This window comes from Protopterus annectens, chromosome 1.part1 (assembly GCF_019279795.1).
Source record: "Protopterus annectens isolate FY-2018-M chromosome 1.part1, PAN1.0, whole genome shotgun sequence".
NCBI classification, from domain to species: domain Eukaryota; kingdom Metazoa; phylum Chordata; order Ceratodontiformes; family Protopteridae; genus Protopterus; species Protopterus annectens.
This window is the reverse complement of record NC_056726.1, coordinates 549576803-549592631: the sequence shown is the minus strand read 5'-3', so window position 1 is coordinate 549592631 and position 15829 is coordinate 549576803. Positions and strand designations below refer to the sequence as shown.

The window sequence follows — 15829 nt, the reverse complement described above, 5'->3', positions numbered from 1 at the left end:
ATCGTCAGCAAACTTGGTCAGCCACAGGCCATCCAAGTTTGCCTGGACTTCTAAGAAATAGGTTAGACTTGACCCACAACAGTTTGGCTTTGTGAAAGGTAGAAAGACTGTCTACTGAAGCTGGTAAACTTCTTTGTAAGGGTTGTAGATGGTGGCCATGCAGTACACACAACATATTTTGACCTGGCCAAAGCCTTCATCACACCTCTGCCCATACCAGTATCATACAGAGGCTAACTGCTTTAAAAATATGTGGTAAGATAGATAGCCAACTGGCTGAGAGACAGAACCCACGGGTGCCTCATCAGAGAGTATGATAATGCCAGTGGTGTACCTCAGAGATCAGTGTTGGGGCCTCTTCTTTTTGACCTTTACTTCTCAGATTTCCAAGCAAAGAGCCAAGATGTTTGACTAAATAGTTTTGCAGATGGCCATAAACTGAGGGTTGTTGTGGACTCACTGTCTGACACCCAAACCCTCCAGAATGACCTCTTCTCTAGTTAACTCATTGTGTCCTTAAATGGGCTTGAATGTAATGATAAAAAGTCTAGTATCATCACTTTTGGTAACCAACCCCTCCACTCAACATATTGACTAGACAATTCATCACTATAAAATAAAAATGCTGCCAGGGACCTAGGGACTTGGGTTCAAAGTTATTTCTCTTTTGACTACCATGTGACATCAGTTTTCAAGAAATTCTTTTATTTAGTACAAGTAATTGCCAAAGGAATATCTTCAAGGTCTAAAGAGGCAATCACTCCCTTATACTCAGCACTGTTCAGACCAGTTTTTGAGTATAATGTCCTATTTGTCACTAAACATATCAAAAACTTGGAAAGACCCCAAAGGTCCCTGAGCTATCAAGAGTCTAAATGCTTTATTATCCCTTTATTCAATGCCTTATAGACATTGGAGGGGAGATCCCTGTCTCACTTACTGTTCTATTAGACTCAGTTGTCCTGGATCTTCTGCGTCACTGTAAATCCATTGGATCCAGCAATACTTTATCCTAGGACCAAAATCTTCAAGAAAGGGGTTATAACATATCATCTCTCTAATTTCTGTAATGAAAACATCCCCATATGTTACAAAAGCAACTCACTGTCTCCTTTAAACATAAGCTGGTTGGCTGGATGGATTTTTACAAATTTACTCGTGAATTGATTGGTAATGCCCCTTCTGGTGTGTCATGAGGGAGGGTACTGGCAAGGTGTAAATGGTCAGAAGACTTAACAGCATTGGGTTATCTATGAATTGATATAACCTGGATGAATATGCTGTTATGTATACAAGAAATTCAAGTGTTGTTACTAGATACATCTGCATTAAGAAGGTAGGTGGAAAGGAAACCTAGGGTAAGTTATGCAGAGAAATGTGTATAGCTTTGACACAGGGTACCACAGGTACAGATTAAACAAAAGTTTGGTTTAAACAATACATTAACATTAGAATATGAGGATGACTCAGCATATGGCTTTTACAATTATTAGGTGATATTCTTCCACTGCCAGTTTTATTGAGTGGTCAGAGCAGTGAGAGTCCTGACAGGGACTACTGCAGTTAAAAAACCGAGATAACTATATTAAGAGAAAACACAGGTAAAGACCACTGGGAATGGATCTATTAATTACAGAGATATGCCATCACATCTAGTTAGAATACTGCATGTAAGTAAATACACAAATATTTTTTACGCATTAGTTAGGCTGAGGAGAATGTTTCCCCAACTGACTTTCAGAACTTGGAGACGTCAGTCTGGGTCTGAGGGTATATGGGAGCATCTTTGGTCAGGTGTGGGTTTGAGTGATTTTAAGCCCAATGTTTACTAAAGGAAATACTGGATAAGCCTTGGGTGCCTACAAAAGTGTTTTTTTTTTATTTATCCTTTTGTTGATCTTGTTAGTCCTACTAGGCTAGTGGTTTGTTTTCAGGTGAGACCTGAGATAGTATTTATATTACCAGGGGAAATTTGCCCAGGCTATAGTGGAAGTTCCCCTACTCTTTTCGATAGGTACCATGGGATCTTTGACATCTACCTGAGCTAACACCATCTCAAGTAGATGGGACCTCAGTTTAACATCTCATCCAAAGGATGTCACCCTCAGGAGTGTAGCAACCCCCTAATGCTGCACTGTAGTGTCAGCAATCTAATCACCTGGAATGGGAACAGAACCCACAACTTTCTGGTCTTCCAACAGCAAAGGCAAGTGTGCTACTTGTTGCACCACTGACATTGCAATTTTTGCTGTTAGATTATGGTAACACCTTACGTTTGATGGAAAGAGAAGAAAGCTGCAAGTTTAGTGATAACCATAGCAAAAAAGGCTGTAAATTGAACATGGAAACCTAAGACTGTGACTGATATGGGGGATATAATGGATAGTTTGGATGACAGTCAGACTCAGGAGATTCACAAAAACATGTTAATTAACTAAATACATGGCACAGTGGTTACCATACCTATATACGCATGTGCTTACACGCACACACACAAACACACATACACAGGCACGCAGGCACACACACGTGCGCACACACTCACACAGGATGCTAGGCTGCGTGTCTGTGTCCATGTCAGTTCAGTTAAAGTTCCCTAATAGTTTATGTATTCAGAGGTTTATGGATTTGAGTAGGGGCCTATGCAAGAAGTACTACCTTACTTTTGTAAGTTCACTTAAAAAGATATTTCACCTTCTGATACTTTGTTAGCATAAGCAAACTTAACTTACGGCTAAGATGTTTAAATTTAACAACAAATCACAACATTTAGTTTGTGCTGTTTAAACTGTTTTATAAGTTAGATGTGGTATGAATGGAGCCATATTTATATCTAACAGAAACAACAATATTAACAGCACTGTAAGTTTTTTTTTCTTTACGCTAGAAATGGTACAACATGAAGTTTGCCCTCAAGAACTGGACTTGGATCAGCCAAACAATGGTTTTGGCAGTTTAGATTATTTGCATATTTGTATGTGATTTTTAGCGCACTAACTAAAACTTATGTATCACGACTCTGGATGTCTATACATTTTGAAATTTGTTATGGTTTTGTCCTTTACACCTAAAAAAAAACATTTAATGTGCTGCTGCAATTTTAAATAATCAACATCCACGGAAAACTGTAAATCAATGGCTTTCCCTGCTGTGGGTTAGTCTCTTTCTGTCACATCTTTATAACTAAATTTACTAGACTGTTCCTTTTTATAAGAAGCAATTTTAAATCCCAAAGTAGAAAGGGACATTGTCCTACCTCTACATCTCCATGTATGTTCCCTGTTTCCAATTGCTGCTGTGGTGCAACGGTTAGCATTATCGCCATACAGCAGAAATTCTCTGGTTCGATTCTCAGTTGGGGTGCCTTCTGTGTGGAGTCTGCATATTCTCCCTACAATCATGTGGGTTTCCTCCGGGTGCTCCGGTTTCCTCCCACATTCCAAAGACATGCAACAGGTGAATTGGATACTCTAAATTGGCTGTGTGTGTGTGTGTGTGTGTGTGTGTGTGTGTGTGTGTGAGTGAGTGGTATGGATGAAGGGGTGTAAACCTTGGCTTGAGGTGATTGTCACTGTTGAAGTGACACCCCGACCCCACATGCAAAATGGAAAAAAGGGGTTGGGGATGGATGGATGGAATCCTGAGAATTGCTGTACATAAGTAGAACAATGCACATATTTGTTCTGCAGGGTATATTCTTCAGTTAGCCAATACAGAAAGAAAAAAAAAAAACAATATTCTTTTTTCCATCAGGCAGGATAAACATGGGAAAGTAACTGAAAATTAAACTTGTATATGTTTTGATATTGGCAACCTATTAACTCTCTGAACCTGATTTAATTTTTTCCATCACAATACTGCATATTCAATGAATTAATTCATTCTCTGATAACTTGCTTAATCCAGTTTAGGGTTAGCCTATCACAGCAATCAGTGGGTGCAAGGCAACGACAGTATTCCTGAAAAGAATGTCAGCCTATCACAGAAACCCAAACACACATATGCAGAGACCTACACTGACCCCTACCCACCTATGGGCAGTTTTGCAGATTGTCAACTTACCTTCAGCATGATCTGGCATGTAAAATAACCAGAGCACCCAGTGAATAGCCATGTGGGCAAAAGGAGAATGTGCGGACAGAGCCATTGATGGCTATGCTAATGCCCAGTGACCCTGTTGAACTGACACCCCTCAACTAAGCTGAGAAAAAAAAAAACAAAGATCTGTTCCCTCTATCTGGCACTCTGCAAAAAACAAAGAAAATACATTTCTGCTTTTTAAGAACTGTAAAGTGGCTTTCTACAACTTCGGTCACACACTAAGCGGTAAAGCAAATGCTGAAATAAACACTTCAGTACCAGAATTAATTTCCATACTGGCACTCAGAAATGCTGGTACAGAAATGAATACTGACACTTCAGTACAGTCAGATCAGCATCTACCAATTGCACTCCCTAACACCTTGGACTCGGGCAGCTGTTCCCTTTCCCCCACTCTAGATATGCTTCTGTGTGCATACTCTGTGCAGAAGGCAGCCCAGCAGAAAACATATCTGGAGACCCCAGTGCTATGAGGCAGCACTGCTATCTGTTGTGTCATCATGCAAGCTGTGGAAGATTCTCTCGCTCACTGCCTCCACCCTGTCATACTGTTACAATCCCTCACCAATGCAACACAACCTTGGTATTGGCAAAAGCTTGCCTTGTTAATGCAAGGTAGTAAACAACTGCAGAAACTAAAACACATGGAAAGTATGAATAAACAAACTGGTCTGCATATACCTTGCATATACCCTTTCCATCTGTTATCTCACCACCTTGCTCTCATTTTTTTTGCAGACATATTACTGAGAAAATGAACAGATGGTGCTGCCATACTTATGGAGCTGCCTAAAGTTGCTTTAATTAAACGTTTTTTCCCACTCAGGAAAAGATTTGCCCTGACAATACTTACAAATGGAATGTCTCATTGTATTTCGGAGCCCAGTTGTTACTCTTGGACTTGGTGGTAAATTTTCTTTTCTTGTCACTGAGATGAGGCCCAATCATGGTAACTTCGACAAAAGGACGGAACATGCCGGTTGTATTCCACTTTAAGTCATTTGCTGCCACAACTGAAAAAAAAAAAAGATTACTTTACAAAATACAGTTCCTAATCCCCACTGTCATAAAGACAAAGCAGCTCAAACTAGTACTTTATATTCACAGCATAAATGAAGAGATAATCTATGCCATACAAATGCTTTGCAGCATTATTTCATTTCTCTTCATTTAATTACACGGTACTTTTCCATTAATGGGGCAGCATTCGTCGCGCAACATAACTGTTGCCGGGAAATGTAGCCTGCAAACGTGATACATTCAATGTTATAAAAATATTTTTAAAGTGTCCCTGCTTACTACTACTTCTTTACAGATTTGTCTCTAATTCTTTGACAGCTATGCAGCTAACATTACAAACAATGATAGCCAGTGAAAATGCCATATTCCACCACCGACACAAGTAGTAGCAAGTGGTTTAGGTAGATAAAAATTTCGCCTTTCACTGTGTGCCCCACTAAATGCAAACCATTTAATAGAAACGAGCAGGTCAAAAGTGTAAGCAACCATGGGATTTAATAACCTGAAACAAGCAGCAGCAGTGAGTTGACAGCAGCCATCCATTTTCTGTGTTGACCCCTTAACAGTTTCCTCGCCATTTTCACTAACTTGTGAGGAGAAAGCAGTAGTACTGAAACAACCAAGGCAAATTTACAAGCAGAACTACATCTTTTTGTCTGGTTTTAATGTGTTCATTCTGACAGATTATTCATTTTCACACTTCAGTACTGCTTATTTTACTGTTGTGGTCTGCTTGTAATTTTGGCTTCTTTGTCCCAGTAGTACTGCTTTCTCCTCACAACTCAGTGACTCAGAAAAATGAGGACAAACCATTAAGAGGGCAGCATGGAAAATGTACTGCGTCTTCTTTTTTCTTGCTTTTAAATCTGTGTTCCTTGTGACAGTAGTAAATGTGAGAAAATGAATACTACTGTCACAAGGAACACCACACATTTGACCCAGAGAAAAATACGCTGCAGTGACTTTATATCAACCGGACATGTCACTTCCTGCCCCGTTAACAGAAAAGTACCAATTACACTTAACAACCACACACACTTAATTTCTTGTTATGTTTGTGTTCTTTCCTCTTCATCTGTTATAATTAATAATGATAGCATACGTCTATTTGCATTGTATTTGTGTTACAAACAACACATATGCTATACTGAGTTTGAAAATCATTGACTTCATTTAGTGAACCAGGCATAACCGACGGAGCACAAGACCTTATACAGTGGAATATCAAAAGTACAGGCCTAATATTTGCGCAATGAATGATAACAATCAACCTAATAACAGAAAACAGACAGACACACACACACATGCATGCGCGCACACACACACACACACACACACACACACACACACACACACACACACACAGAGTGATAAAACAAATATAGTTTAAATCTAAATCTGAATCAGCTGTTTAAAGCATTATGCAGCTGTAAGCTTACTATACAAACACTGCCTGTGATGTAGTCACTTCCATATGTTATGTATGACTGCACAGCAATTATGACTCTATGTAAAATAACTCTCAGTGCTAGTGATAGCATATATGCAATTGTTAAAGACTGTAGCTATATAAACTCTATATCCCATGTACAACCACTGCATCTGCCAGTGGAATGGGATGTAATTAAAAGATGTGCTTGGACCAGCACACCTACATGCTGGAAGTAAAATAAATACACAAAGAGAGCTGAACAGCAACATACTGACTGAGAAAAGCATTGCATACATTTTGTCTTAAACTGTCTGAATCTTCAACTGGAAGGAAAAAAAAAAATCAAAGCTTTCACTCAACCATTATTTACCTCCCTGACCCGGAACAACGAAAAACCATAAAGCCAATTGCTTAGAATGTCGATTCTTTCGAAGGAAAGAATCTAGATTTGACCACTCACCATCCAGAAAAACACCCACTATGTGGCAGAACATTTCCTACTGTTTTGCAGGGAGGCAAGCCCCACACAATTCCCAACACCCACTACTTATACATTCTAACTCCAAGATTGAACTACAGTGAGGAAAAGGGTATTTTCCTGATCCCCACTGTAGTGTGATGCACTTCAAAACACAGATGCTCCAAACTGCGAACACAGTCTCCATACTGATGTTTCATAGTCGACTGGAATTGTGTTCGCAGTCTTGCTTCTCTGATGCTCTATGTTTGTCCTTCTCACTGTCGAGGTAATTCAACTAGACATTTTGATAGTAAACCATCTATATACGTGTGTGTATATATATATATATATATATATATATATATATATATATATATATATATATATATATATATACACACACACATTAACTCAATGGTCACACAACTATAGAGAAAAGGGAAGAGCCCACCCACAGGGAATAACTGCCATTATGCAAGCAGAAACCACAATGGTAGTAATTTGAAAAAGCAAAACTGACTGACAAGTTCAACCCTGGTGATCTGAACTGACCATTTTTAACCTCATATACTTTACACCCAATAAAACGTAGGGTAATGGCAACAAAATATGTCTTACAGAACAAGAGTCAAAATGAATATTAAAATACATTATGTCTCATAGTTCCATGTTGTGCAAGGGGAGCATTGTTCACATAACCTAAAGTGAAATTCTCCCCATTCTTGGAATCTAGCACTAAAGGTGTTAAACAATTACTTAGAGGCTTTTTACATTCACATCCTGTTATGACCATACAACAGCCTTATTAATGATTTCCATGGAAACCTTATCACTACACATTACCACACTGTGGTGTGTGATACCAAGGACTACACTGCAGTATGCATCACACACATTACCACACTGCAGTACACACTACAGACATTACTACACTGCAGTACTTGGTACACATTACCACACTGTGGTGCGTGCTACCAAGGACTACACTGCAGTATGCATCACACACATTACCACACTGCAGTACACACTACAGACATTACTACACTGCAGTACTTGGTACACATTACCACACTGTAGTACGCACTAGATATTACCGCACTGCAGTACACACTACACATGAATGCACTGCAGTATTCAGTACACACATTACCACACTGCAGTACACACTACATATTACCACACTGTAGTATGCACTACACACATTGCCACACTGCAGTACCCACTACATATTACTGCACTGCAGTATGCACTACCCATGACTGCACTGCAGTATGCGCTACCCATGACTGCACTGCAGTATGCGCTACCCATGACTGCACTGCAGTATGCGCTACCCATGACTGCACTGCAGTATGCACCACACATCAACAAACTGCAGTATGCACTACACATTACCACACTACAGTATACACATGCATGCAGCCTACATGTAGACTCAGAAACAGTTTTTCTGACATCTAAGTTATGCAAGTCTGAGCTTGAGTGCATTAGCATTATGCAGACTACAACACTTTGCATCTCTTCAGCAGCACTTCATTTAGCTGTCAACTGACCAGTTTACTGTTAAAAAGGCAAAACATTAGAAACAAACGTCTTTTCACCTTTCACCGTGATCTTATGCTCGCCAGTTCCAGGGTGAGTGAAAATATCAATCTGAAGTGAAACTTCTCCGACTGGATCATCCACTCCAGAACCTGATGATGATGAAGGTAGAATATAAAATAAGTAAAAAGGTAACAAAACAGAATTCAAGCAGTTATTTAACATTCAGCCACAGCTACACAGTTAAATAATCACGGAAAATTGTTAGCTATCTGCCATTAGACATACTGTACAGCAGGTTTCATTAGAACATTAGCTATTGAGTAGCATATAGGATATACAATACAGGCTGACAGAAACAAGAATATATAAAGTGCACAAAAATAAAATAACTTGCAGAAAATAATTGTCATACATTTCAAATACGAGGTCACATGCAATATATGATCTTGCAATGGTGTGAAAGGATATGTTTTCTTCACCATTATAGAAAATGTGGGTTGTCTTTATTAAAGCTGAGTCAAAGGACTTCACTATACCCGGTTATAAAAAGCACATCTAAACATGTCTGTTGAATTACAAATGACTGGCTGAAGAAAAAGCCCTAGAATTGCCATATGTTCCTCAAGGCATGTCAGTCTCTGACAAAATGCTTGTGTGATTTACTTTGCTCAAAAATACATTAATTTATCACATATTTTGCAACAGACAATACAGTCCCCCTCATTCCATAAAACATTTTTCGGTTCCTACAGGGCTTCAGCTTGATCCCCCCTTCCATCAGCTGTGCACCAATGCACTCCCAAACTTAGCCCATATCCTACATCTGGCTTCTGTTGAGGAAAGATTCTGCCACTGCTGCCTCTTAAAACATGACTGACCATTACTAATATCTATCAGGTCCTTATTTCTGCCACTGGCTTTGGATCAAGACTCTGTTAAATTTGAGTTGCTCCCTATTTACAAAGGTAGTATGGTAACTGTTTCACTGTCATGCAAACTTTCATTTAGGACTAATTCTGAAAAAGGAAAGCCTTCTTCAACATTCTGTCCATCAGCTGTGGACTCTTGTGATGCAACATTATTGTATGCTCACAAGTTAGGGAAGCAGAGAAACTCTTTACTCAAAATGAACTGATTACAGCACCAGCTGCACACATGGAATGTGTCTCCTTATTAACTCAGCATCAACTGCACACGTGGAATGTGTCTCCTTACTAACTCAGCAGCAGCTGCACATGTGGAATGTGTCTCCTTACTAACTCAGCAGCAGCTGCACACGTGGAATGTGTCTCCTTCCTAACTCAGCAGCAGCTGTACACATGAAATGAGTCTCCTTACTAACTTAGCAGCAGCTGCACACGTGGAATGTGTCTCCTTACTAACTCAGCAGCAGCTGCACATGTGGAATGTGTCTCCTTACTAACTCAGCAGCAGCTGCACACGTGGAATGTGTCTCCTTCCTAACTCAGCAGCAGCTGTACACGTGGAATGAGTCTCCTTACTAACTCAGCAGCAGCTGCACACGTGGAATGTGTCTCCTTACTAACTCAGCAGCAGCTGTACACGTGGAATGAGTCTCCTTACTAACTCAGCAGCAGCTGCACACATGGAATGCGTCTCCTTACTAACTCAGCAGCAGCTGCACACATGGAATGTGTCTCCTTACTAACTCAGCAGCAGCTGCACACATGGAATGTGTCTCTACTAACTCAGCAGCACCTGCAAACATGGAATGTGTCTCCTTACTAACTCAGCAGCAGCTGCACACATGGAATGTGTCTCCTTACTAACTCAGCAGCAGCTGCACACATGGAATGTGTCTCCTTACTAACTCAGCAGCAGCTGCACACATGGAATGTGTCTCCTTACTAACTCAGCAGCAGCTGCAAACATGGAATGTGTCTCCTTACTAACTCAGCAGTAGCTGCACACATGGAGTGTGTCTCCTTACTAACTCAGCAGCAGCTGCACACATGGAAAATCTCCCTGCAATAACTGATTCAGCACCTCCAGTATATATGAAACATATCTTACTACTAGCTGACTTGCCATTAACTGCACTCATTGAATGCGGATCACTAATAACTGATTCAGTACCAGCTGCACACATGGACTATATCACTACTAGCTGAACTGCCATTAACTGCACACATGGACCACCTCTCACTACTAGCTGAATCGCCATTAACTGCACACATGGACCGTCTCTCACTACTAGCTGAATCGCCATTAACTGCACTCACGGAATGCATCTTCACTACTAGCTGATTCAGTACCAGCTGCACACATGGAATATATCACTACTAGCTGAATTGCCATTAACTGCACACATGGAATGTTTCTCACTATTAGCTGAACCACCATTAACTGCACTCATAGAATGTGTCTCCCTACTAGCTGATTCAGTACCAGCTGCACACATGGAATATATCACTACTTGGCAGGATTCCTTTGAAAAATTACGGCATGAAATGAGTTACAAGTATTATGTATTTTATGTGAAAAAAAGAAAAAGAGAGCACGGTAGCAATAATGCTGACTTTTTATAATAATATGAGATGATGTGATAATACCTGTAAAGTATAAACTAAACTGAAATATTAGTTGGGCCCAGGAATAGCACTTTGCTTTGATTGGCACTTTCTTTTTTGATTGCCAGGTATATTAAGCGGGGATGGGACATCAGGGACATCACACAAGCTACATACATTATTTATATCATTATTTATTGCATTATCATTTTACATTTTTTTTTAATGGCAAATAGTTTTGGCAAAATAATTTAAGGTTAGAGAGAAACTTAGTGAGAAATTTAGAAATAAACTTGAACTGAGTATATAATGATTTGCTGATGCAAAAATAAAAGTCCATACCATAAGGGCTAAATCAGGACAGCTGAATTGCCATTAACTGCACACATGGAATGTTTCTCACTCCTACATTAATCACCATTAACTGCACTCATGGAATGCTTTTGGCTCACAAAAATAAAATAAATACATTTTTCAAAAAATTGTATTTATTTTTTATATTCGATGGTTTACGGAAAGTCCGAGACTGGGTAAGCCATTTCAGGGGGGAGGCCGGGGAGGAAAAGCAAAATTAAATAAAACAAAACATTTTATAGTATACAAGGGTTGCAAACTGGCTTAGGGCTTACAGAACCCACAGGGTTTACTGGCTGATTCAGTACCAGCTGCACACATGGAATACATCACTACTAGCTGAATTGCCATTAACTGCACACATGAAATTTGTCTCACTACTAGCTGATTCAGCACCAACTGTACACAGGGAATATGTCTTATTACTAGCTGAGTCGCCATTAACTACACAGATGGAATATATCTCACTACTAGCTTATTTAATATTAGCTGCACACATGGAATGTATCTTACTACCAAGCATCACCTGCACACATGGAATATATCTTATTACTAGCCGATTTAACATCAGCAGGACACATGGAATGTGTCTTACTACTAGATGAATTGGCATCAGCTGTACATAGGGAATGTGTCTCACTACTAGCTGATTCAGCACCAGCTGTACATGAAGAATGTGTCTCAATACTTGCTGATTCAGAACCAGCTGTACATGAAGAATGTGTCTCAATACTTGCTGATTCAGAACCAGCTGTACACATGGAATGTGTCTCACTATCTGCTGAATTGGCATCAGCTATGCACATGGAATTGGTCTCACTATGAGCTGAATCAGCACCAGCTGTGCACCCGGAATGTGTCTCACTACTAGCTGATTCAGCACTAGCTGTACACACAAATGTGTCTCACTACTAGCTGATTAAACATCAGTTACCACCATGGAATGAATTTCCTCCACTCTGCATGCTTAACCTGACACAGGCAAATTATCTAGGGGGCAGCATTTAGCTATGCACTCAAGACACCTGTTGCATGCATCAAACTGCATAGGCTCATCATTCAGAGGGTAACTTCCAGCTGCATACCAACTGTTTAGGACATTTAAAACATTTATTTTCCTTTATCATGCTCTATTTCCCTTCCTCGCTTAGTTGTAGCCTGAGATTGTTTCTGTAGCTCTGAAAATTCAAATGAATTTATTCCTCAAACTTGCTCTTCAGAATATTCTTGCCATTTACACGATTTCTGTGAGTTCTTCTTTGGGGGTGGATGATCCCAAATATTTTGTGACACCTCATATACTACCAAATACTTTTTAACAAAGTGTGAGTTTGCCTGCAGTCTCTGGACTCCCTTGACTAATCCACTGGTGAGGAAATAATTATAAGAACCAATCTACCTCCATTACAGTTAAAACAATGGATTGATGAGTTCTGCTCTGGCTTTAACCATTTTTGTGCCAGATTGTCAAAGTCAAACCTTTCGAATGAGCTATTTTTCTCAAGGTAAAAGTCCACATGTTGGACCTTTAGGCATGAACTACTAGCATTATGCCCAAACCAGGTAAGAATACCTTCATTTAACTTCTTGTAATAGCTGGCTTCTGTTGGTTCCAAATCTAATACTTTTTGGGATTCCTCTCTCAGTGGCTGGCCAACCTTGTCTCTCAACTGTTCCTTCAAATGACAACTAATAAACCTCTATGTCATAACTGGACTTCACATTCTGTAAGAAACAGATGGTTATTACTGATCGAGAACTCTTGTCAGCACTCATCTGCCTGGTAACAACTCCGATAAATTTACCTGAAGATAAATGGCATGTTTCTTGTCTTAACTTCGATTCTTAAGGGTTCTTGATTGTTTATTATTAATAATTATTCATGGATTATTCATTTTTATTTTCTGTGTGTTCATAAAACAACATACTAGAGACTAACTGGGTTACCAGCTTAACTCCCCCCTTAATTTTATAAAACATTTCTGAGCAGGCATCAATGTTTTAATACTGAAGCCAAACTTTATAGCATTCTTAAATGCGATAGGTTAAACAAATGGGGTGGAGGCATTGCTATTATGTTTAAAGACTCCCTGAAACTAGTCCAATTAAATGGCACTCCCCCTGACCTCCCCAAGTCCGAAAAATTAACCACACATCTAGAAATCAATTTTCACAATGCAGTAACAATCATTGCTACCTACTTAACCCCAGGAAAAAACCCACCCCACCATAGAAAACCTCCTCTGCTGGGTATCAACTAACTTCAATCAAGAAACAATAGTACTAGGCGACTTCAACCTAGACTGGCTTACATGGTCTTCTGATAACCCCTCCAACTTTATTAACCTCTACAATTTCTCTCGGACCATTAACTCTCCCACTCAAATTGATAAACATTCCAAATAACAATCAATACTAGACTGGATACTAACAAATAAATGCAACAAAGGTTACCAAGCAGGCTGCCTTCCAGATATGCTTAGTGACCATTCCCCAACCTTTCTTATCAGGAAATGTGTTCGCACACCTAACAACTCGATATTCATAAACATCCGCAGCAAAAAAAAAAAAAATTCTCCCCCACTATATTTAATTCACTGCTTCAACAATGTGACTGGCCACCAGTAAAATTCCTCCAGTTAGACCTCACTGTACAGTACTTTAACAATACATTCCTTGATAGAGTAAATAACCTAGCTCCTATGAGGAAAATTCATAACAAAACCAAACAACTACCTTGGCTAACAAAAGAAACTAAACTACTGCTTAAACAAAGGGATAGGACCCGGTCACTCTACCAAAGTACCAAAAACAAACATCCTCAGTTCATACCAACAACTATGAAACCAAGCCAAGAAACAAACTGGCAATGATAAAAAAATCATACTTCCAAACATGCCAACAAAAACACCAGAACAACCCCAACAATTTTGGCAAAGTATTAATCATCTCATAAACCCTTGAAAACCTTTGATCCCAGCACCATCTACCAACATCTGAGTGTATAGCAACAGAATTCAATTCTCACTTTATTAATTCAATAACCTCCCTCTTAAGTAGTAACTGTAACTCACCCCAACAGTACCCACCTCTACTGTTTCTCACCCTAACTCATTCTCTATCAAGCCCATACAAATTACTTCATAAAAAAAGCTCCTAACCAAACTAAAACCTTGTCCTCTTGCTGTCAATAAACTCTCCAATGAATTTCTCAAACTAGCCGGTAGTTCTATCTCCTGTCCTATATCTATACTAGTCAACTGCTCCATTTCTTAGGTTCATAGGTTCATACTAGGCTATCTGCCCTAGGGCATTTATAAGCCTAGCCAGAGTGTGTTTGGCTTTCGCCACCCATTTTAAATTAATTTTGCTATGCCCTTTTTCGAGGTTAGTATACTGTGCCTCTGTCTAACAGTGACACAGAAGTGATACCCGGGGTAAACCTACGATCTCCCATCCACTCATCAAGATTCCTCTTGAAGAGAGTCAATGAGGGACTCTGCCTAACCTGGACTGGGATTTTATTCCAGAGTGAAGGGGGCCTCTGGGTTATGAATCTGTCCCTCCAGCATGTCCTATTTATTTCAGTGCTGAGGTTCAAGTCTCTCGAGCGTGTAGCTTGATGGGATTTGGATTTTCTGAGGTGCAGCATGTCCATTAATTCCTGGTTGGACATGGCTTTATACGTCAGGCACAGATCGCCTCTGAGCAGGAGGTATGCCACTGAGTAGAGCTGGAGTTTCTGAACAATACATACCTCTCCTCTGGAAAATATCACATATCATCCCCCTACACAAAGGCGGCCCTTCTACAGACTTCTCAAACTACTGACCCATTGCCATTCTCACTCCCATAGCCAAAATACATTCATCAATATATCAGATATTTCTGAACTAGTACATTGTATGTGATGCTGTGTTGTATTTTTTTCCATTGATATTTTCTATTATTTGTTGTCTTCACTAAAAACGGGCACCTGACCCAGTCGGATACTATGAGGTAAACAAATGTAAATATATAAAATAAATAAGCTGTGTCTCAGGCACTGTTAACTGGTCATAATGCATGACTGCAAGTCTACGTGAACTTGTATTTAGGTTTTAAAATGTGAGAAAGTCGCATTCAGTTAAAAAACAAAACATTAAAGCCAGCCGTTTTCAATGGAGACGTGGAGTTCTTTAGAACCGCAGCAGCAGCATTTTGATAGGACCTTCTGTAAACAAAATTTTATTCTGTAGAAGTTAGTTGCTCAACAGACTAAAGCTTACAGCCTTCTAATCTCAACACAAAGAGCAAGTTAATTCAGCTTTAGAGAAAAACAGTTGATGTGCGAGTTTCCACATAGCTCAATCAAGTTTTTACCACAGGCCAGAAGACACAGTGTGA

General features: G+C 39.6%; 1 protein-coding gene across 9 annotated transcripts in view; it reads right to left on the bottom strand.

Moving 5' to 3' along the window:
* The window catches only part of LOC122806326 (protein unc-13 homolog B-like), a 2554726-nt gene that overhangs the window by 30819 nt on the left and 2508078 nt on the right, over nucleotides 1-15829 (bottom strand). For all 9 annotated transcript variants that reach the window (XM_044076650.1, XM_044076675.1, XM_044076685.1 and 6 more), the window contains 2 exons: nucleotides 8615-8707; nucleotides 4955-5114 (listed from right to left, as the gene is read on the bottom strand). In XM_044076650.1, the coding sequence (XP_043932585.1) occupies nucleotides 4955-5114; nucleotides 8615-8707 (253 nt within the window). The remainder of the gene's footprint in view (nucleotides 1-4954; nucleotides 5115-8614; nucleotides 8708-15829) is intronic.